At 41.1% G+C, this 24,853-nt stretch overlaps 1 protein-coding gene and 1 long non-coding RNA gene across 2 annotated transcripts; both read left to right on the top strand.

Annotated features, from left to right (window-relative positions):
* The first annotated feature begins 19,668 nt into the window (after nt 1-19,668).
* Nucleotides 19,669-20,720, top strand: LOC133460736 (uncharacterized). The gene is made up of 3 exons (XR_009784150.1): nt 19,669-19,723; nt 20,475-20,541; nt 20,636-20,720. It is a non-coding gene; the product is annotated as an uncharacterized LOC133460736 (long non-coding RNA).
* A 2,407-nt stretch (nt 20,721-23,127) lies between these two features.
* Nucleotides 23,128-24,548, top strand: LOC133460869 (uncharacterized). The gene is made up of 3 exons (XM_061741614.1): nt 23,128-23,364; nt 23,702-23,820; nt 24,053-24,548. The coding sequence occupies exons 1-3, from the start codon at nt 23,128-23,130 to the stop codon at nt 24,546-24,548; spliced, it is 852 nt and encodes a 283-aa protein (XP_061597598.1).
* Nucleotides 24,549-24,853: the final 305 nt, after the last annotated feature.

The following is a 24,853-nucleotide window of genomic DNA, read 5'->3' as shown; positions in this document are numbered from 1 at the left end:
GATTCTTCACACGGCAGCGACCCCTAGCGGCGAAATCTTACATTACACACAGTAAAATAAAAACATTCACCCCTGTCTTAGAAAATTAGAATATTGTGATAAAGTTCTTTATTTCTTTAATGCAATTAAAAAAACAAAAATGTCATACATTCTGGTTTCATTACAAATCAACTGAAATATTGCAAGCCTTTTATTATTTTAATATTGCTGATTATGGCTTACAGTTTAAGATTAAGATTCCAAGAATATTCTAATTTTTGGAGATAGGATATTTGAGTTTTCTTAAACTGTAAGCCATGATCAGCAATATTAAAATAATAAAAGGCTTGCAATATTTCAGTTGATTTGTAATGAATCCAGAATGTATGACATTTTTGTTTTTTTAATTGCATTACAGAAAATAAAGAACTTTATCACAATATTCTAATTTTCTGAGACAGTCCTGTAGATTCTAGAGCAGACATGGGCAAACTACATTAACAGATCAATACTGGAAGCTCTTAATTTTAATTGTATGTTTCTGCTGCAGGTAGGATATTTAATACAGCTTATGTCTGTACTCCTAAATTAAATACTTACCCGCTGTACTCTACTACCCTTATTTTTAACAACTCGTGCTTTTTATTATTTTACCTCTTTTCTTATCATTTTATTTCATTTATTTGTTATTTAATCGTACTCTTAAATTAAATACTTTCTGAAAACCGCAAATGAGATGTGTACCTGTGGTATTCTACTGTCCTTAGTTTTCAGCAACTTGTGCTTTTTATTATTTTACCTTCTTTTCTCATAATTTTATTTCATTTTATTTGTTACTTACTGTCTAATTGTGTCTTGCCGCTTTTAATGTTGATGTAAAGCACTTTGAATTACCTTGTGTTGAATTGTGCTATATAAATAAACTTGCCTTGCCTATGTCTGTGTGCTTGGCGACGGTACACGAAGGTGAGGGCATCCGTGGCGTGTTTATAGAGAGTGCGGTCAGGATAACACAATTACACAATTGAGCTTGAGTATTTTGTTGAGGAATAATATGTTTTGAATATTGAAAGTGATTCCATTCCTTTTTTAATACATTTTGATTTCTTTAACTTTGTACCTTCGATTGAAACGTATTAAAAACAGAAGTAATCTCCAGGTTTGATAAATCACAATGCGTACACTATGCTATTTTAATCTATTTACATTTTCTTCCTTCCAGTATTGTGCAAAATAGTGTGTAAACGCCATATCTTCCTTGAGACAAACTTATTAACTAATAAGGGCTATTTTTGCATATTTGAAAGACAGTCCTCAGTGCAAATCTGTTAATAAATCGGGTTGTACATTTATTTGTGTGTTCTTACTGTTCTATGAGGTTTGCACACACTACATGCAATGCTTTAGTATATCCAGCCCAAACAAAATTATGACCAGACCTTTACCTTTATAACCTTTACGACCTGAGGAAAACGAGACGAGACGCAACGAAAATGCTGGTCATGTGACGATGACGATAATTAAATACATAATACGATATAGTAGACGAATAAAAACGAGGCTAAAACGTAGATTACAAAATAAAAACTGTGCTAAAATGTGTCTTCATTTTCATTGACCAAAATAAGACCAGACGAAATGTTATAACAAAGATCCTTAATATACATTTTTAAAATTGTTTCCTCTGGTTTAGTCGCTTCTGCTGGGTGACGTTACACAACCTAATATTAAAGATCAATACTGATACAATGTAGGTTAGTAGGTTGGTATGGCATGAAGATTAAAAACCAACAAAAGATTTAGAGATACATTATAACTCATTCAAGTTCATACGTTCAAAATAATTTATAAAATACATTTGCCATCTCATTTTCTCATTTGTGCAGATATATAAAAACTTGATGTTGCTTCAGTGAATACAAAGAAACACAACACGTTGTATCAGTGATGTAATCTGTGGAACAAAGTGTGAAAGCACAACAATTATCCAGGAACCCTCTGTCCTCAAAGAGCAGCTGCTCCCTGTTTACTCGGTTTGCACGTGCTGCAGAGATTGTCTATTGACCTAGAAATAAATAATACAGACAGACACTCAGGTATGACAAGTCTGCAGCCCTGTACAAATGATCATTTGCTTGTTGAGATGAAAGCTTTCATATTCAATTCAATTCAATTCAATTTTATTTATATAGCGTCTAATACAACAGAGTTGTCTCTAGACGCTTTACAGAGACCCATACCCAGAACATAAACCCCCGAGCAGTTATTACATAAACAATGGCAGGTAAAAACTCCCATAGTGGGAGAAAAACCTTAAGCCAAACAGTGGCAAGAAAAACTCCCCTTTAGGAGGGAAGAAACCTTGAGCAGGACCAGGCTCATAAGGGGGGACCCTCCTGCCGAAGGCCAGACTGGGGGGTCGGGGACGTCAGCAGCACAGCAGGCAGGTGGAAGCAGCAACGGGATGACCGGGGGTGGGGACCGCAGGCCAGCACGCAGCTCCCGAAGCTCCGGCCCAATCAGCAAGTCCCAGGTTAGGTTTAGGGTCGGGGAAAGGTTGAGAAGGGGCAGGGCCAGGGAGAGGAGTCTTGACGGACAAACCTCTCCCCCGCCTGCCCGGGCCGTTACCCTGCCCCCTCACTCCCACACTGCAGGATCCGGTGTTGTGCATTCAGAGAGGCTCTTCGCCACCGGCAGAGGATGCTGCACCATGTACAAAGAGAAAAAAAGAAAAGAAAAGGGGGGCCGGCACAAGAAACTACAGGAGCGATGGAAAAAAATGATGGCTATGAGATACTTATAATACATAAAAATGGAAATGGAGAAGAGAGAAAGGGAAGAGGAGAGGAGAAGAAGGGTGAGAGGCACCGCCCAGCGGATCATGTCGGTGCCCCCCTGCAGCATAGGTGTAATGAAGGCCCTCTTCATTACTTGTTGATATCTGTATTTTATAGTATTTATGGTGGTCAACAGTAAATTAAGACACAAACACAAAACATTTAATATTTTTATTGAAGTTGTTTGTTAATTTTGTTGTGTTTTTGTAGATTTTTGTTGCTGGGAGGAATTGAAGGCCAGCCTGTAAAACAGAGACAAACGTTTGGTTTGGATAGCTCAACACATGTGCTTATGTGATTGGTTTACCTGTGCCATGCTGTGTAGTTTACTCACCTCTGTTTCTCCTCTGCAGGGTGTTCAGGCTAAAAGTGTCTGCAAGGGCTGAGCACCAATTTAAAGGCTCGGGAGAAACCAAGTCGGCAATTAGTGGAGGGGTGTTAGGTTCTTTGATTGACTCTTCAGCTTTTGTTTGATTGCTAATTGATTTGTGTAGTTTATCATTAACCTTAGTTAGAGTATTTGAGGTTTAGTTGTAATAATATTTTCATGTATTTGTGTTTTGGGGTATATATTTAAATGTATGGTGAGGATGAGTTCTCCCTTTTGTTGTGGTCATTGTCAGTGGCAGGGTGTATATAAGGCTGCCAGTTTCCATCAATCCTGGTTGCTGCCAGGACCACGTGCTGCTGTGGGTCTGCAGCCATTTTTGAGAGAATGTGTTTTGGAGATGTGTCTTTTTGGTGAAATAAACACCGAGTTGGTATACACCTGACCTCTGCCTCAAGCCTCCTCTTGTCTTCAGTCCAGCCGTTACCCGGCCATCCTAACAAGTGGTGTCAGAAGTGGGATCTGTATCGCAGTGAGGAGTTGAGAATGAAGAGAGGTAACAGGAAAAATGACCAACAAGAAGAACCAGATGAAGGCGCAAGTACATCAGTTGACCAAGGGGCCACGGCAGCCAGCACCAAAGAAGGAAAGCTGGAAGAGCTGGCAGGGCTGGTCAAAAATCTCATTCAGTCTCAAGCAGCCAGAGACCAGCAGATGGACAAAGACCTCTCCCGTCAAGACCAAAGATGGAAGAGTATGCAGCATCAATTTCAGCAGATACAGACACAGGTGAATTTAATGAAAGAAGACCACGGACGTGAGCATGAGCAGCAGGAGTATGAAGAGGAAATTGATGACCCAGGTGAGGGGACAAGTCAAATAAATATCCTCAGACTCCAGAGGGAGCTACCAGTCCTCAGAGAGCCATCAGTCCTCAGAGAACCAAAGCTACTCCCACTGGCTCCAGATGATGATGTTGAACATTTTTTGACGACATTTGAGAGAATGGCCCAAGTCTGTCGATGGCCAAGAGATGAGTGGGCTGTTCGCCTGGTCCCTTTACTAACAGGCAAAGCACGTAGTGCCTATGTGCTTATGGACATTGCAGACTCTGAAGATTATGGTAAAGTGAAAGCAGCAATATTGGCAAAATATGAAATCACAGCAGAGACCTACAGGCAGCGATTTCGGGCCATGAATATTCTGCAAGAAGAGACCCCACGTGAGCTGTATGTTCGCCTAAAAGACTTGTTTTCCAAGTGGGTCAAACCTGAAACTTCCACAGTGAAGGAGATATCTGAGACGATGATTCTTGAACAGTTCCTGAGGATGGTGCATCCTGAACTTGAGGTTTGGATCCGTGAACATGACCCTCGTACTGCAGAGAAAGCAGCTGAGCTGGCTGAAGTCTTCACAGCAGCCAGGAGAGGGACCAGAAGCACAACCTTTGGCCGAGACAACAACTTTGCCCAAAGAAGTAAGTCCAGCGGGGGTGAGCGGGGCTATGGTCACTCAGGTCAGGCTCAGGGTAGAGGTTTTTCCAGTGGTAGACAGTTTACAGCAAGTAACACCAACAATTCACCCTGCAAACAGACGCCTCTGGAGTGGGCCTTGGTGGAGTGCTGCTGCAGGAAGTGGAGGGAGAGATGAAGCCAGTTGTGTTCCTGAGCCGCAAGCTTCTGGACAGGGAGACCAGATATTCAACCGTGGAGAAGGAGTGTCTGGCGATGAAGTGGGCCATTGATTCACTCAGGTACTACCTTCTAGGAAGACACTTCTATCTGGAGACAGACCATCGGGCCCTTCAGTGGTTGCACCGGATGAAAGACGCCAACATGCGTGTAGCTGGGTGGTACCTGGCCCTGCAACCATACAGCTTTACAGTCCGCTACAGATCTGGGAAAACCAACATGGTGGCTGACTGTCTGTCTCGGGTCCATGAAGTCTGAGGTACTGTACTCTTCCAGAAGAGGGGGGAGGAAATGTAATGAAGGCCCTCTTCATTACTTGTTGATATCTGTATTTTATAGTATTTATGGTGGTCAACAGTAAATTAAGACACAAACACAAAACATTTAATATTTTTATTGAAGTTGTTTGTTAATTTTGTTGTGTTTTTGTAGATTTTTGTTGCTGGGAGGAATTGAAGGCCAGCCTGTAAAACAGAGACAAACGTTTGGTTTGGATAGCTCAACACATGTGCTTATGTGATTGGTTTACCTGTGCCATGCTGTGTAGTTTACTCACCTCTGTTTCTCCTCTGCAGGGTGTTCAGGCTAAAAGTGTCTGCAAGGGCTGAGCACCAATTTAAAGGCTCGGGAGAAACCAAGTCGGCAATTAGTGGAGGGGTGTTAGGTTCTTTGATTGACTCTTCAGCTTTTGTTTGATTGCTAATTGATTTGTGTAGTTTATCATTAACCTTAGTTAGAGTATTTGAGGTTTAGTTGTAATAATATTTTCATGTATTTGTGTTTTGGGGTATATATTTAAATGTATGGTGAGGATGAGTTCTCCCTTTTGTTGTGGTCATTGTCAGTGGCAGGGTGTATATAAGGCTGCCAGTTTCCATCAATCCTGGTTGCTGCCAGGACCACGTGCTGCTGTGGGTCTGCAGCCATTTTTGAGAGAATGTGTTTTGGAGATGTGTCTTTTTGGTGAAATAAACACCGAGTTGGTATACACCTGACCTCTGCCTCAAGCCTCCTCTTGTCTTCAGTCCAGCCGTTACCCGGCCATCCTAACAATAGGCCTATAGCAGCATATCTACCGCGAAGCTATATTTGAGACTATTATAGTCTTGTTCTATAGCTGCAACTATGACTACTGACTCTAACACACTAGAGTTTACACTACCTAGAGATTTACCAACACCAGCTAGAGGTTTACTAAACACTAACTATAGGCTTTACTAAACAGAAAGGTTTTAAGTTTAGTTTTAAAGGTGGAGGTGGTGTCAGCCTCCTTAACCCAGATCGGAAGTTGGTTCCATAGTAACGGTGCCACGATAGCAGAACGCCCGCCCTCCAAATCTACATTTAGATACTCTAGGAACTACGAGTAAACCTGCACTCCGAGAACAGAGAGCTCTGCCAGGAACATATGTGTCAACATCACCTGCTCAGAATCCTTCCATGAAGTTGAACCAAAGCTACGCCATCAGGAGAAATCTGCCATCTTTGAGGCTGAACAAAAACACTGGACATTCAAGATGTAAGTTGTATATACACGATTTAACTACACCAACTTAAAGGGGACCTATTATGGAAAAACAGGTTTTTTCTTGCTTTAAAGGAGCATGAGGCTCCTTTTAAGAAATGAGACTCTCTAGCGCCACCCTTCGCCACCACGGCCGTCGGGGGTACTGCAGCCAACAGTGAAGCCGGCACGGGAGAACGGGGAGAACGTGCATGCAGCGTCATGTGACGTCACATCCGCAGGACAGCGCGGGAAATTCGGGACCGAATTGCAGCACATTTTGCAGCACACAGCCTGTTCAAGGCAACGGAGAGATACACTAGAGGGCTCATTCTTTTGGGTTTGGAACGCTTCATCTGACATTATTACTAGAAAACTTAAAATGTATACGAATTTTTTTCATAAATCCTGCCTCAATCCTGCCTCAAGCTCCTTTAACATATATAAAGTGGTCTCCCCTCAGCCTGCCAACTCAGAGAAGGAGGAAAGCAACCAGATTCTGCGGTGTCTGTACAGCCGCTCGGATGATCCGTCCAGTGTGATGTGGATCTACGAGCCAATAAGATTCTGCGCATTTTCGTTACGTAACCAAATGCAAACCACGCCCACAACTATAAAACCGTGTAACTGCATGCGAGCGTCCGACTATCGCAGCACTGCGTGACATCGGACGCTCTCTGTCCATCTCCCTCCAGCAGCTGCCACTTTATTGAGGTTTTTGTAGTGAAATGAGGAGGAATCATAGAGATAACTTCTCATTTCAACTAACTGGATCAGCCGTTCCTCATCATGACTGTTTCCTACAGCGCTTTCAACCGGCTTTCAACGCGAGCGACAGGAAGAAAATAGAAGCAGGGCGTTCGACAAATGTTCAGCTCAAAATGGCGCCGCGTCGCTTCGGCCAGTTAGGACAGTCCAATAGAAAATAAAGCAATGGAATTGATTTTGTCGCTGACGCTCGCTCGCATCGCATGCAGTTAGGACACGGTGTAAAAACTCAGCCGGCCGGAGCTTCCGCCATTTTTCCGTATCGGTGTATCGCGTCATTCAGGCAGCCAATCAGCACAGAGCCTCATTATCATAGCCCCGCCCACTTAGAATCCTGCATAGATAATGAGGTTAGAGAATGGGAAGATAAAGACATGGTTTAGAGGCTGAATTTCTAATTTATTTAGCAAAAACAATCAAAAGCTTGTTTTTAAGACATTCAAGGCCTGTTTAAAATAGGTATTAGATGCCATAATAGGTCCCCTTTAAGGAGCCGAAACATCTCTCATGAAAAAAGATCTCAAGAAACTCCTTCACCAGTCCCAACCTGAAAAAGGCATTCCTCCCTTTTCCATCTGGGAATCATAGACGTAAATATCGGTGGTGCAACCGGTTGAGCTACACCGCTGCCCAGACGCTGCAGGGGCCCATGAAGGAGGGAGAAAAAAAAGGTTTTGTGAATGGAATAGTCTAGTCACCTTAATAGGATACCTGTCAGTCATGTTAAGAGCATGATGACGCGATGATGTGACGTGAGTTTTAAGCACACACAAAGTAAACGGGAAAAGACCAAAAATAGCGTAGCACACTGAAAAAAATAAATCTAAGCGCATGTAAATATAACATACTTAAATCTGTGATATTAACAATTAAAAATGAAGTTTGTTGCTTTACATGAATACATCTAGTTTTGAACTTAATCTGAATTTGTTCAAAAAACAAGACATTGTGCATTTTTTCCTTAACAAGCAGTATTTATGTAATCCCAGGTAATCTTTTCATTTACACACAAACAACAAGCAAAGATCTTGTTGTATTTACTTTTCCTTTAACAATTTTAATCTATTGGGCAGATTGACCAACGTTTAGATGAAACATGCTTTATTTGTTTAAGTAAAAACCACAGTAAAAAATATCTTGCTTGATCTACTTTAGAAAAATTAAGGCGACTTTTTCGCATGAGTTTTTTTATATAGATCAAGAAAAACTAGTCTTTGTATAAACTACTTAATTTTTAGTATGTACAAAATTCATTTGCAAGTAAAGTCAACTTAATTTTGGTTAATAAAGTAAACTTAACACAATTAAGTTGACTGTACTTGCTAAATGTATTATTTACATACAAAAAATGAAGTAGTTTATACAAAGACTAGTCTTTCTTGATCTACATAATAATCTCATGCAAAAAGTTGACTTATTTTTTTTAAGTAGATCAAGCACAATATTTGTATCAGTGCACAGGAGGAACAACACGTACAACACACACTGAGAAGATGCCAGTATCCACAGAGGAGCAGCACGGGTGAGAAACAGAAACACCACAGCACGGGGGGAAATAAGAAACAAACAAATAAACAGGAAAACCGAGGCGTAGTAACGCTGCCATACATAACTCACAGACGCATCCAAAGGACAATGAAAAAATACAACATCAACACACCCGTCAAACCACACACAACACTGCGCCACATACTGGTTCATCCCAAGGACAAAATATACCCAGAAAACAAATTAGATTCGATTCAACTTTATTATTATTGCACATGTTAAGGTTCAGGGCAACGAAATGCAGTTAGAATCTAACCGGAAGTGCTTGTGCAGTGAAATAAACACAATGTACAGCATATACACATATATACACATATATATAAGTATGTATGTACACAGTGCAGATTAATAAATACTGTTGTTATGAGGTGCAGGTCAGACATGAATGAGTTATAATATATATTATAAACAGATTATAAACAGATGCAGAGGTGGGTAGAGGAGCCAAAATCTGTACTCAAGTAAAAGTACTGTTACTTCAGAATAATATGACTCAAGTAGAAGTAAAAAGTAGTCATCCAAATAATTACTTAGTAAAAGTAAAAAAGTACTTGGTGAAAAAACTGTACTGAGTAACTGTTGAGTAACGTCTGATTTATTTCTTTAACACAACCATTCAAACAGACAAAAGTACAAAATAATCATCTTCACGCAAATTAAATCAATAAAATAATAAAATTAATAAAAAATAGCTTAACATTTTTTAAAATAATAAAGTAAATTCAAGTACTTTAATAAATAATAAAATAAATAAAATAATAACAGAATAAAAAAATAAATTAAGCACAAGTAGCACAAAATTTCAAGCCTTTGTACTTTTCTTTTTTAACCAGGCAGAACTAGAACAAACATGAACTCATAGAAACTCTGTGTGTGTTTGAGTCTGTGTAAATGTGACAAAACATGCAAAAACTAACATTTTTCCCAAAATCACTCAGTGATGTCATGAGATTGACGCGTACGTGGATAAAAGGGATAAAAGAAAAGTAACAGCTCAACGTAGCCTAATGTAGCGGAGTAAGAGTAACAGTTTCTTCTTCACAAATCTACTCAAGTAAAAGTAAAAAGTATAGTGATTCAAAACTACTCCTAAAAGTACAACATTTCCCAAAACTTACTCAAGTAAATGTAACGGAGTAAATGTAACTCGTTACTACCCACCTCTGAACAGATGAGATGTGATTATATGATTTACAACAGATTTGAGTTACAGTATGTACATGGGTGATTGCAGCATTCCCACTGTGGAAGTATTTACAGCAGTATTTACAGTAGTGCGAGGAGGTAGTTGGTAAAAAAGTCCAGTGCAATTACATTATGTACAGATGTGCAGAATAGTGCAAAGGTTCATGGGTACTAGCCCCGTTCACAACACCAAATCTGCAACACCATTTACGAAATACCATGCCGCTCGTGCAACAAAACATACATCGGGGAGACAGGGAGGAGTTTTATTACAAGAAAAGAATGCGAGAAGGAGACAGCAACAAGACAAACAAGAGCAACAAAAGAAAAGGCACAACAAGAACGCTACAAGTCAGTCATCACTGATCACTGCAAAAGGGAAAAACCACATCATGGACTGGGAAAAGGCCAGAATCATCCGCACCAAAGACAACAAACACCAGCGCTGGATCAGGGGAGGCTGTAGACATCAGGAAGCGGGACCCGAGGACCAGTACTGCAGTTGAGGGGGGATGAGGGGGGATGGCATCCCCCCCTGAAATAAAAACTGTCCAAATCATCCCCCCTGTAAAACTGCCATCCCCCCTTTCCATCCCTTATGTCATTTCATCAATGAATGTGGTTTTACTGCTATTTCAACATTTAGAGTCATCACCAGAAAAATAACTTATTTGACAATTTTCACCTGTTTCAAGTAAATTTTCACTTGAAATAAGTAGAAAAATCTGCCAGTGGGACAAGATTTATCTTCTTATTACAAGCAATAAAATCTTGTTCCACATGCAGATTTTTCTACTTATTTTAAGTGAAAATCTACTTGAAACAGGTGAAAATTGTTGTTTTTTCCAGTGATGACTCTTTTTTTAGGTGTAATGAGATTGTTTGGGCTAAAAATGAGATATTTTAACTAAATAAGACAAATATTCTTGTTAAGATTTTGAGTTTTTGCAGTGTGGGTTAAATTGCAGACTTTGAGTACCATGTAATAAATTCCCAATAATGTAGTTATTACATTATCGGTAAAAATGTTATTCTGTTAGTTAGTCTGCAATTTAAATTTAAAATGTCTAATTTTTAGCCAAAAAAATATCATTACACTTAAAACAAGACTCGTCACTGGAAAAAACAACAATTTTCACCTGTTTCAAGTAGATTTTCACTTAAAATAAGTAGGAAAATCTGCCAGTGGGACAAGATTTATCAAAAGAATCTTGTTCCACTGGCAGATTTTCTACTTATTTCAAGTGAAAATTTACTTTGTTGTAAATTGTTGTTTTTTCTTGTTTTAAGTGTAATGAGATTTTTTTTCTTGTTAAGATTTAGAGTTTTTGCAGTGATCCATGTTACTTATCCTGTGAAGGACAGAATCATATTGATAAGTTCAGAAAAGTGTTTTTTATTGTTGTGTTTTGATGTATTTGATGTAAGCCCAGTGGATATTTAAAGCTTACAGAAGGCTGCATTTAACTGCTGCTATGTCATTCCTGCAGTATTTCTGCAGCTGTTTTGGTCACTGCTATTATTTGTAATATATTATATTATTTGTAATCAGCACAAATTATCTGTCCCCATATGATAAAATCCACCATCCCCCCTGATTGTTTTTTTACAACTCAAGTACTGCCGAGGACCATCAACAGGGACGAGGAGCCTACATGCTCCCTCCCTCCTGGAGCATCCTGGGGGGGCAGACAGCAGAGGGCGGGACTCACCTGTCAAATCTGACAGGTGAGTCCCGCCTCCTTTTAACAGCTGATTATTTGTGGGACAAACATCATCTTGTGACTGATGTAGGTGGACGTAATCGCCGAAACATGTCAAGAATTTATAAAACCTAATTGTAGTGATTTAGACTTTAGACTCTTTAGACGTTTTCTTCTTTTGCAAACCTTGTTACTCACTTCATGAATATGTGGTAATGACGACAGGAGATTGTTTACGCGTAAGTAAAGTACGTCAACAGAACGTCAACAGAACGGTAAAACACTGTGTTGCTCCACCGTCACTCGTTTATTCAATCAACTCACAAAAAACACAGTCCCGCACTTCCTCCCGCTACGGAAGCCCCACAGGCCCAAACTACAGAAACCGTTAAGGCAAAACAAATCTCAGTAGTGAAATTTAGGTATTAATCACTAAAGTATAAAATAATAACTCTCAAAATTTAAACTGAAATATATTCCCTGTGTGTAAACAACAAGGCATATTATGCAATAAAAGAGTTAAACTATAAAGTTAAACTATACATGGCGCTTACACTAAATATTCTTGTCCGATGAAAAGAATCAGCAAGTTAAATTGTAAAGCCATGAACAAAATTTGATTTGATTGATTGATAGAAATTCTTTATTCAGTCACATCACACTACAAGCATTAAACACAAACATTATTGAAAAATAGTGAGTGAAAAGGCACAGGCAGAAGCAAAGTGCTTATATTAATGCCTGTCCTACATACAAACAAACAAACAATAGCAAAACTAAACCAGAAAAGGACCAATAAGGTTTACATATATAGTAGTAAAGACATTTTTTTTTAATATAAATATCAGAGAACAGCAACAAACAAAAACAAATAAACATTATTATTTGTAGTTTTCAAAGATTGCTCTACAAATCTTTTTTTTGTGTAAACCGAAAATGAGCTGCACATTGGTAAATCTAGGTTAGCGTCATTCCATAGTTCAACTCCCACAACAGATAAATATACGTCACCTTTTAGTCTCTTTTCTATCTTTTTGTACAACAAATTTACAAACATCACACAAATTATATTTTGACTCATGTATTGAGAAAAGCCGTTGTACACAGACAGGGAGTAACTTTAATTTAGCTTTATACATTATTTGCATTATTTTATCATAAACCAAATCATTAAATTTCATAACCTGGGATTTTATAAACAATGGATTTGTATGTTCATAGTTTCCCACCCTATTAATAAAACGTTTTGTAAGAGGACTATAGCATTTACTGTTGTCTTATAGGTCGAGGCCCAAACTCCCACACAATACCATATATAATGTAGTATTAGTGAACAATAAATTAAATTGTAGTGCTTTATGATTTAATATATTTCTGGACTTATACAGGATTGCTATTGACTTTGCAATCTTGAACTTTATTAAATCAGCGTTGCATCATGTTTTGAAAACCCCAACAAAAAAGCGGCACACAAAAGAGAAAAGAAAAAAAGAGCCAGGATGATGTTTAAGCAAAAATGACAAAATTAGATCCGTTTTTTACTGCAACCGGAAAAAAGCCAGCGTCCCACTGGAGAATAGCTTGCCAGCTACCTGCATAGATGAAAAGGCATTGAGCCGACCGCCGGGGGGCCGGGAGGAGACAGCACGTTAGCCTACATGGCAACAATAGCACTTCTCTATAGTGGCTGTGCATGTGTGTGTGTGCATGTGTGTGTGCATGTGTGTGTGCGCTTTTGTTTAGGGCAGGGGTGGAGGAACAGAAAAAACTAAAGCTGCAAGCAGTGATGAACGGGCCCTCCACCCTTGTGCACGTTCAGGCTGCAGTGGAAGCTTGTATGACTTGCATGTAGATTCTTCAGGCCTGGACATTTAGCAGATGAAACCACCCACGACTCTTTATACCAAACCATTCAAGAGTTATGGCAGAAAGTAGGAACTATCAAATATGAACCAATCAGATGAAGGGGGGGCGCGCTTTTTGGCGTCTATCGTCGCCACGGTAACGCTTTTGAATGAGAAAAGTAATGCGAGTCGTCACAGGATGGAGACGCATATTTTGATGTATAACACACCTGGGTGCACGCTACGGTTTGGGCGAAGAAGCGGCCGAAGAAATGGCATAAATTGCGCCAAAATTACACAATTAATTCAAAATGGCCGACTTCCTGTTGGGTTTCGGGCCTTGGCGCCAAGAGACTTTTCTTTAAGTTGCGACATGATACAGGTGTGTACTGATTTTCGTGCATATACGTCAAACCGTATTGTGGGGCTTGAGGCACAAAGTATTTTAGGGGGCGCTGTTGAGCCATTAGGCCACGCCCATTAAGGCAAACAAATTTTTCGCCAGGCCTGGCTTTTGTGCAAAATTTGGTGACTTTTGGGGCACTTTTATGGGGGCAAAAAGGCCCTCCTTTCGTCGGAAAAATAAAAACGAGGATAAAAAAACGAGAAAAAAAAAATTCCTACAGATACAATAGGGCCTTTGCACCGTCAGTGCTCGGGCCCTAAAAATTGCACCAGGGCCCATCACGGCGATGTTACACCACTGCTGAGAACGATCTGAGTTCTCAGGTAAACTGAGATCCACAGCTCTGGAAATGCTCAGAATGATTCTGCTGGAGGAAATACTACTTTGTTTATCAAAGATAAATAGGATACATGTACTGCATGCATGTACTGTTTAAACGGTGAGAGACACACACATGCTAAAGACATGTGGGTGAAAATCAGACGGCTACCGAGATCCATGGGTCCATGACACGAGCAAACAATGTGTGAAGCCACGATCTGGACAACGGGCTGATATTGTGCGGTCAAACGTACAATAGGAGTTTATCTTTGTGAAAACAGACGAACAAGGCCGCAAAGTGTGTTAGTCTCTACATGTTCTTCTTGGGAGACATGATTCCTGCTCGTGTTTTGCAGATTCATTCAGCCATGGAAGTCACAGAGCTTAAAGTCTTTAGAGACAGCAAAACATTAGAGTATATTTCAATAGCAGGTTTGACATCTGCTTTGGTATTTCTGGAAAGAGGGCTTTAGTTTAGTTTAGTTTATTTCGGTCATGACATCACAAAAAGAAGAATAAAAATGACAACAAGGAAACGAATACACTGTTCAAAGAAAACATTACAAAAAAGTTTCCAATAATAACATCTAGACCGAAAAAGGTGTAGGCTGAAGCAAAGCCTAATCTACTCTCAAAAAGATTATTTAAAGTAATGAAATAAAAACAAGAAGTAAGAGATAAGACTGCCAGTAAAACAAATTGCCTTCATCCTTAAATAATCAAATCAAATCATCAATTAAATGAATACCCAAATCAACATAATAAGCATCACCGCTCATTAATTTGATATAGAGAAATCATCCTTCTTTTCAATTTTCTTTTAGTTTAGTTTAGTCTAGTTTTTTTAAATAAAGTTAAGGTTCTACATAATTTCAAATCCCTCTCCAACTTATTCCAAACATCCACCGCTGCCGCTGTAGCATCTCAGTTTGGTGTTGGTTCTGATTTTTGATTTCCTGTATATGCTACTCCCCTCTGAGGTTGTAATGGCTTTGTCTTAAATTAAACATGTTTTGGATACAGTCTGGCAGCATGTTATTGTTGATTTTGAACATAATCTGTGGGTTTTACTGATAGAATACCTAAGTAAATATACATAAAACACACCGTCAAATAATGAGACATACTGTATATTGCATGAACAATTTTTGCTGAAGATCATCCAATGCAAAACCTATGGAAAATCAATATGCACACAATGGTGCACTGTTGCAGGAAAAAAAGTGGCATCCCATAGAAGGGAAATGCAAACACACAGCTACATTAAAAAAAGCCAAATATGCCTGCCCAGCATCCAAAGCTTCCAGATCTGATTAGACCGGGCATTTATGGAATTCACTGGTAATAAAACTGATCCACAGGAACTTCAGTCTCAGCCCACAAGGCCAAATATCCCTGCAGCGCTGCAGACTCCCACACGTCCTCTGCCCATACTACAATGAATCAGAAGTGATCTGGCAGAAAGGCAAGAATCTTTTCAATATTAGAAATATAGTTTTACAACTGACAAGTCACCAAACAAACTTTAATTTGAACATTTTTAAACATTATTACAAACACAAAGTATTCTGTTGTGTGATCAGTTCATGTTTCCTTGATGGACCAGACTATATGTCAATGTCAATGACTTTTAATGTCAATGTATAGCACTTTGAATTACCTTGTGTTGAATTGTGCTATATAAATAAACTTGCCTTGCCTTGCCTATTATCTGCCAATGCTGCATATGACATCATCAGCTCTGCCGTTGCCTGGTTACAGGAATAACATAACATAACATAAGTGCATCCACCTTAATCTGAAGGCCTCCATCAAGGCCTCTGATAGTCTACTGGCCACTTTGTCACTTCATATTTATTTAAATTTTATGTCTTATTATAATTAACTTGTCCAGGTGTATAAGTCATTTACACTGCAACAATATCATTCTATTAATTAAGTTGATAACAGTATATATTATTATTCATTCATGTCATTTATTATTTGATTACAGATTGAGAGACAAAGTCTGCTGAATCAAACTCCTCCAAATTTTAACAAAAAAAAACAGCAGGCCCAACAATAAATAAAACATCCTTAACTACAACCACATCCACTCCAATGACAACAGCGACCAATTTTAGGAGGGGAGAAACCTTGAGAGAGAGAGAATGTAGGAGAGACACAGACACAATGGTGAATTGCTGCACTACAGGAATGACTATATAAGCAGATTTAGACAGAGGGTGGTCAGAGGACGGAACTGTAGGTCAGGATGTCAGCAGACATCCATACAGACAGGTGGAAGCAGCAGTGGGATGATCAGAAGGTGGGACTGCAGGGCAGCATGCAGCTCCTGAAGCTCTGGCCTGCAAACATGCGCAGAAGAGAAAAGGATGGCGCAGACCGGCACAATAAACTACAACAACAATGGAGGATAATTCTGGTTAGGAGATACTTCTAATGAATAACTGAGGGGTTGATCTGAAGACAGGAAAGAGGAGAGAAAGAGAGAAGAAGGGGTGAGGGGCACCGCTCAGTTGATCATGTTAGTGTCTCCCTGCAGCGTAGGCTGTAGCAGCATATCCGCTTCCCCAACGACAACCACAGCAGCTTCCTGAACAACCACAGCTGCTTCTAAAACCACCACCACTTCACATACAACAACCAGGAGCGACGCACCAACCACAGCTGCTTCATCAGCCTCTTTTGCTACAACAGCCACAACTGCTTCAACCACGTCAGCAGGTGCATCAACCAGAGCATCTGCCCAAACACAAAACCTCCTCAGCAATCATTCACAAATCAAGCTTCCTTTTTGTCACAATTATTATGACAACAGCTTTTTGAAATTAAAAACTGGTGAAGCACCTTTTTCATACCATAAATATATTTAAGAGAACTAAGAATTTGACTAATGTATTGCTATTTATAATGTCTATATCTTTCAAGCAGTATTATATTTGAACATACTTTGAATGTGATCATTACTTTATGCTTTTACTAATTATGAAATGTGTGTTATTTTGAGGAAAAGAAAGGAATGACACAAGTTTATTCAACTGCTTGAATAATTCACATAATCACATAAAACACATAATCTAATGAGCCACATAGCAGTAGATGATACAACATGATAATTCACTTTGCTATCTAATATATTTGTCAAGATATTTATCTATTGGTCATCACAACACATAACCTGTTACAGATGTTAACTGGAAATGTTAATCTTCTTTTCTCTTTTCTCTCAGGGAAGTCTAAGAATGAAACAATGCAATAGTGAACATACAGTATATAAAAGTGTTTATTCTCCATAAACTAGTAATGCGGCTGCAGCATAACCAGTTCTTTCATACTATTTAAAAGTATCTCATGTAAAAGAGTGAGTCGAGTCTGGAGAAGCATGTTAACATAATGAATGCAAATACATTACAAAAGAATGCAATAGAACAATACTCTTAAACTTTTGGTTTTTCCACCACTTTGTTTGATGTGAAAGTAGTCAATTTATATCACTTTGAATGACAAGTTTTTAGCAATAAAGACAACTTAAGACATTTGTTTTAAGCTCTTATGTTATGTCAACACTAAGGAACAAATTATTAGCGGGTGGCTATGAGCCAGAACAAAAAAAATACTTTTGTTTTATTCTTGTTAAGTAGTGCATTAACATAGGTATGATAAAATACCTGGATATTGTTTGCTTTTTATGCAACCAGGTGTAAAAGCTAAGGCAATTTTCTTTTAGGAGAAATATTAACATATGAATGAAATTAAAGATTTGAACAATATCAATCCTTATATAATTTCAAATATTTGTATCTTTCATTTTAAACGCTGCAGGCATATTTAGATATACACGTCTGCTAAAAAAACACCTAACTTACCCAGTTATGATAACAATGATAATAAATACGGTCTGTGACGGAGAACAGATGCTTGGGGACCTTAATCATGAACCAGATATACTGGTTTATATAACAGACGGTTAGGTCAACGCTGCACAAACGCTGCTCCTTTTTAACCTCAAATTCTTTTATGTACAGTATTACTTATAGACACTGATGGGTCAGCAGTCAGCTGGTAGTTTAAAATATATAACAGGAGTCCAAATTAATACAAATATTATTAACTGTTAATTTGTGTGACTTAAGTTTAGAGCTCCAAGTTTCAAAAACAGTTATATTTCATGTTTTCTTAGCAATTCAGTTTGTGCTTTTAATTGCTGTGAGCAAAATGCATGAATAATGAAGGGAAGTTGTATATTATGAACTTGTGATGGATTATTATTATTATATATTATATATTATATACAAATTACAGTTTAAAATCTGTCATTTGTTTTTCCTTTTTGGTTTTCATTAGGAGTTTTTACTTCCATGATTTATGTAGTAATTGCTGGGGGGTTCATGTTCTGGGTCCTTGGAAAGCACCTGCAGACTACTTGTATTGTAATAGATGCTATATAAATAAAATTGAGTTGAATTAAATTTTACAGATAGTGTATTGTCTACGTAGTAAATGAGGGTTTAAAATCTAAAACAATCTACCATAACTGATTTCTGAAAAACTGATTATTTGTGATCATCCATGAATCATTTTCAGTTAATTTAAACAAAGTATAATATCAGAAGTATAGCTGTAACAACATATGGTTTAAAATTGTGTTAACCCTTGCCATAAAGAGATTTGAAAACAAGGTTAAATCTGAGATGGAATTACAGAATAGAAAAAGCAAGAATTTACTGAAACCAGTTGAAACTCAGACAGCTGCCTGAGACTGCTACCTTTAAAATGTTTTCTTGCATTTGTACTACTTTTTCCAAGTGTTGCTCAAGGGAATTAATTGATTTCTCTCTGACTTTTCATGTCCTGAATTGACTTCATAAAACGATTGCTCAGTTTATTTGGGAAAATGAAAGCACGCGGTATTCAGAATAAAATGACTCTACACGCTGGAGCATACTGTATAGGCTACCCCAGAAACTGTAGAAAGCAATGCTTAAAAAAACATAGCATTCATGAGGTGATACAAAGTTCTAAGTAACCAAAGGGATTATAATATCCATATCTAAAATCCAAATATGTGTGCTGTGTACGTATTAATGTGAGATTGTGCGGGAAAATAACCTTATGTGTGTTTTTAACCATGAGTGTGTCAGTTTTTATATGTTGGTGTTTATTATGTAAAGCACTTTGCGATACTTACCCATAAAAAGTGCTATATAAATAAAGTTTGATTTGAATATCCTCCCTCTATTGACACCTGATGTTTTGACTTGCTGATTTAAATGGTGAACAGTCGCAGAAATATTATTGTGATGCAGGGTAAAACAAAAGAAGCCGTTTTGTCACACCTAGCACGTACAGATACCATGTCATACAAGAAAAAATGCAGTTCTATGTGTTGCAAAATTCCCATTGTGGCTATGTCAGTGGAGGGAGGTGAGGGAGGTGGAACAAATGACTATCCATCTACAAGCAAACATAAATATAAAAGGTACCAACACCCCAAACCACGCCCTTCAGTCTGACGTTACCTCAGGTCGTCGTGTGCCATTAAAAGAGGAGCTGAACTCAGAAAGCATCACAGATCTGCTGAGGAGAAGACAATCAAAGAATCATCTGTAAGTACTGCATATACTTCTATAATCAGTAAAATATACAATACAGGTTAACCTTCATAATTATGATCATTTCCTTTATTTTTGTAAAACTTGTCTTTATTTCTATTTACCATGCTACAGTCATCATAGACAGTATTATACATTTTTTTTTCTTCTTGTAAGCACTTTGAGATTTCCGAATGGAAAGTGCATTATAAATTAAATTCATTATTATTATTATTATTATTATTATTATTATAAAGGAAAGTAATAAATAAACTTGTTTTAGAAAAAGCTGGGGTTCTGCATCACATGCAAAACAAAATCCCAAACTAGATTAATAATTGTAGCCAGATACTTAATTGAACAAACACACACCTGTTTCTTCGGTTTGCCTACTACACCTAATAAAGTGGGTGGTCAGCATGTAGCAAATGTCAAAATATGAACTTCAGTCTAAACGATTATACGTTCATTTTGAAACATTTTTCAGAAATATAAATGAAAGGACAAAATGACTGAACACGTTTTGCAATGATAGTTTGATAATCTGATAACAAATGAGATTGACTGCATTTACAGACATTAGTTTAGTAGTTGACTTGTTAGAATGTGTAACAAGGCGGTGGTTATCAGAAGAAGATGCCTGTACAAATAATCCTTTTTTGAATTGCAGGTTGAATTGCATTTCTGAGTTGATGAACATTTGAGTTCAAAGGACAGATAATTCTTTTATTTATCCTATAATGACTGTTATCAACTTTATTTTCAGGAACCAGACAAGAGAAAATACATGACCATGCTTGGAAACGTTTGTATGATTCTTCTTCTGTTTGTTGGTGAGTGGAACTTTTATTCCTCACAGATATTGTAACATTTGTTTGAAATGTGTGATTGAACATAATATTAATTAAATGCTTCTTTATAAAATAGCCTCTGGAAATGGAGTGCCGACGGTTGCTCCAGTCACCACCACAGCTGCACTGGCAACTACAACCACACAAACCCCCACCACCACCACTATAGCTGCATCTACCACCACCACTACAACTGGAACTACCACCACTATAGCTGCACCAACCACCACTACTACAGCTGCACCAACCACCACTACAGCTGCACCAACCACCACTACTACAGCTGCACCAACCACCACTACAGCTGCACCAACCACCACTACCACAGCTGCACCAACCACCACTACAGCTGCACCAACCACCACTACCACAGCTGCACCAACCACCACTACAGCTGCACCAACCACCACCACTACAGCTGCACCAACCACCACTACAGCTGCACCAACCACCACTACAGCTGCACCAACCACCACCACAGCTGCACCAACAACCACTACAGCTGCACCAACCACCACTACTACAGCTGCACCAACCACCACTACAGCTGCACCAACCACCACTACCACAGCTGCACCAACCACCACTACAGCTGCACCAACCACCACCACTACAGCTGCACCAACCACCACTATAGCTGCACCAACCACCACTACAGCTGCACCAACCACCACTACAGCTGCACCAACCACCACTATAGCTGCACCAACCACCACTACTACAGCTGCACCAACCACCACTACTACAGCTGCACCAACCACCACTATAGCTGCACCAACCACCACTACAACTGCACCAACCACCACTACTACAGCTGCACCAACCACCACTATAGCTGCACCAACCACCACTACAGCTGCACCAACCACCACTACAGCTGCACCAACCACCACTATAGCTGCACCAACCACCACTACTACAGCTGCACCAACCACCACTACTACAGCTGCACCAACCACCACTATAGCTGCACCAACCACCACTACAACTGCACCAACCACCACTACTACAGCTGCACCAACCACCACTATAGCTGCACCAACCACCACTACAGCTGCACCAACCACCACTACTACAGCTGCACCAACCACCACTATAGCTGCACCAACCACCACTATAGCTGCACCAACCACCACTACAACTGCACCAACCACCACTACTACAGCTGCACCAACCACCACTATAGCTGCACCAACCACCACTACAGCTGCACCAACCACCACTACAACTGCACCAACCACCACTACTACAGCTGCACCAACCACCACTATAGCTGCACCAACCACCACTACAGCTGCACCAACCACCACTACAGCTGCACCAACCACCACTACAGCTGCACCAACCACCACTACAGCTGCACCAACCACCACTATAGCTGCACCAACCACCACCACTACAGCTGCACCAACAACCACTACAGCTGCACCAACCACCACTACAGCTGCACCAACCACCACTACAGCTGCACCAACCACCACTACAGCTGCACCAACCACCACTACAGCTGCACCAACCACCACCACTACAGCTGCAACAACCACTACTACAGCTGCACCAACCACCACTACAGCTGCACCAACCACCACTACAGCTGCACCAACCACCACTATAGCTGCACCAACCACCACCACTACAGCTGCACCAACCACCACTACAGCTGCACCAACAACCACTACAGCTGCACCAACCACCACTACAGCTGCACCAACCACCACTACTACAGCTGCACCAACCACCACTACAGCTGCACCAACCACCACTACAGCTGCACCAACCACCACTACAGCTGCACCAACCACCACTATAGCTGCACCAACCACCACCACTACAGCTGCACCAACCACCACTACAGCTGCACCAACAACCACTACAGCTGCACCAACCACCACTACAGCTGCACCAACCACCACTACAGCTGCACCAACCACCACTACAGCTGCACCAACCACCACTACAGCTGCACCAACCACCACCACTACAGCTGCAACAACCACTACTACAGCTGCACCAACCACCACTACAGCTGCACCAACAACCGCTACAGCTGCACCAACCACTACTACAACTGGAACTACCACCACTACAGCTGCACCAACCACCACTACAGCTGCACCAACCACTACTACAACTGGAACTACCACCACTACAGCTGCACCAACCACCACTACAGCTGCACCAACAACCACCACTACAGCTGCACCAACCACCACTACAGCTGCCCCAACCACCACTACAGCTGCACCAACCACCACTACAGCTGCACCAACCACTACTACAGCTGCACCAACAACCACTGCAGCTGCACCAACCACCACTACAGCTGCACCAACCACCACTACAGCTGCACCAACCACCACTACAGCTGCACCAACCACAACTACAGCTGCACCAACCACCACTACAACTGGAACTACCACCACTACAGCTGCACCAACCACCACTACAGCTGCACCAACCACCACTACAGCTGCACCAACCACCACTATAGCTGCACCAACCACCACTACAGCTGCACCAACCACCACCACTACAACTGCATCTACTTCCACCACTACAGTCACCACAATGCTCACCACGACTACAACTGGCCCAACTACCACTACTACAGCTGCACCTACCGCCTCCACTATGCCTGCTGCAACCTCTACAGCTGCATCCACCGCCATCACGACACCTGCACCTACCGCCACTACAGCTACCCCAACCATCTCTACCATAGCTGGCCCAACCACCTCCACTACACCTGCACCTGCTGCCACCTCTACAGCTGCACCTACCGCCACCTCTACAGCTGCACCTGCTGCAACCTCTACAGCTGCACCTACAGCTGCACCTGCTGCAACCTCTACAGCTGCACCTACAGCTGCACCTGCTGCAACCTCTACAGCTGCACCTACAGCTGCACCTGCTGCAACCTCTACAGCTGCACCCACAGCTGCCCCTGCTGCAACCTCTACAGCTGCCCCTACAGCTGCCCCTGCTGCAACCTCGACAGCTGCACCTGCTGCAACCTCTACAGCTGCACCTGCTGCAACCTCTACAGCTGCACCTACAGCTGCACCTGCTGCAACCTCTACAGCTGCACCTGCCGCAACCTCTACAGCTGCACCTACAGCTGCACCTGCTGCAACCTCTACAGCTGCCCCTGCTGCAACCTCTACAGCTGCACCTGCTGCAACCTCTACAGCTGCACCTGCTGCAACCTCTACAGCTGCACCTACAGCTGCCCCTGCTGCAACCTCGACAGCTGCACCTGCTGCAACCTCTACAGCTGCACCTGCTGCAACCTCTACAGCTGCACCTGCCGCAACCTCTACAGCTGCACCTACAGCTGCACCTGCTGCAACCTCTACAGCTGCCCCTGCTGCAACCTCTACAGCTGCAACCTCTACAGCTGCACCTGCTGCAACCTCTACAGCTGCACCTGCTGCAACCTCTACAGCTGCACCTACAGCTGCACCTGCTGCAACCTCTACAGCTGCACCTACAGCTGCACCTGCTGCAACCTCTACAGCTGCCCCTACAGCTGCCCCTGCTGCAACCTCGACAGCTGCACCTGCTGCAACCTCTACAGCTGCACCTACAGCTGCCCCTGCTGCAACCTCTACAGCTGCACCTGCCGCAACCTCTACAGCTGCACCTACAGCTGCCCCTGCTGCAACCTCTACAGCTGCACCTACAGCTGCACCTGCCGCAACTTCTACAGCTGCACCTACAGCTGCACCTGCTGCAACCTCTACAGCTGCACCTACAGCTGCCCCTGCTGCAACCTCTACAGCTGCACCTGCCGCAACCTCTACAGCTGCACCTACAGCTGCCCCTGCTGCAACCTCTACAGCTGCACCTACAGCTGCACCTGCCGCAACTTCTACAGCTGCACCTACAGCTGCACCTGCTGCAACCTCTACAGCTGCACCTGCTGCAACCTCTACAGCTGCACCTACAGCTGTCCCAACCATCTCTACCACAGCTGCACCTGCCGCTAACACTACACCTGCACCTATTGCCACCTCTACAGCTGCACCTACAACGACCACTGCAGCTGCACCAGCCACAGCCGCAACAACCACCACAACAACTTCCGCATCCTCAACCACCACAACTACATCTACTGCTGCTTCTTCTGCATTTCTCAACAAAATTAGCCTCCTCTCAGTCCTTGTGGCTGTCATGTCACATTTTCTTTACTCATTCCATTGATGTTAGTTTGTGCGATTCACATTGAATATAAAAAGGCATATTTATAATATATTAACATATTTATTAAGATTCATAATGGTCTGAATGTTTT

The sequence above is a fragment of the Cololabis saira genome, chromosome 15, assembly GCF_033807715.1.
Source record: "Cololabis saira isolate AMF1-May2022 chromosome 15, fColSai1.1, whole genome shotgun sequence".
NCBI lineage: Eukaryota > Metazoa > Chordata > Actinopteri > Beloniformes > Belonidae > Cololabis > Cololabis saira.
The sequence above is the reverse complement of the archived record's forward strand: the minus strand, read 5'-3'. Positions and strand labels throughout refer to the sequence as shown.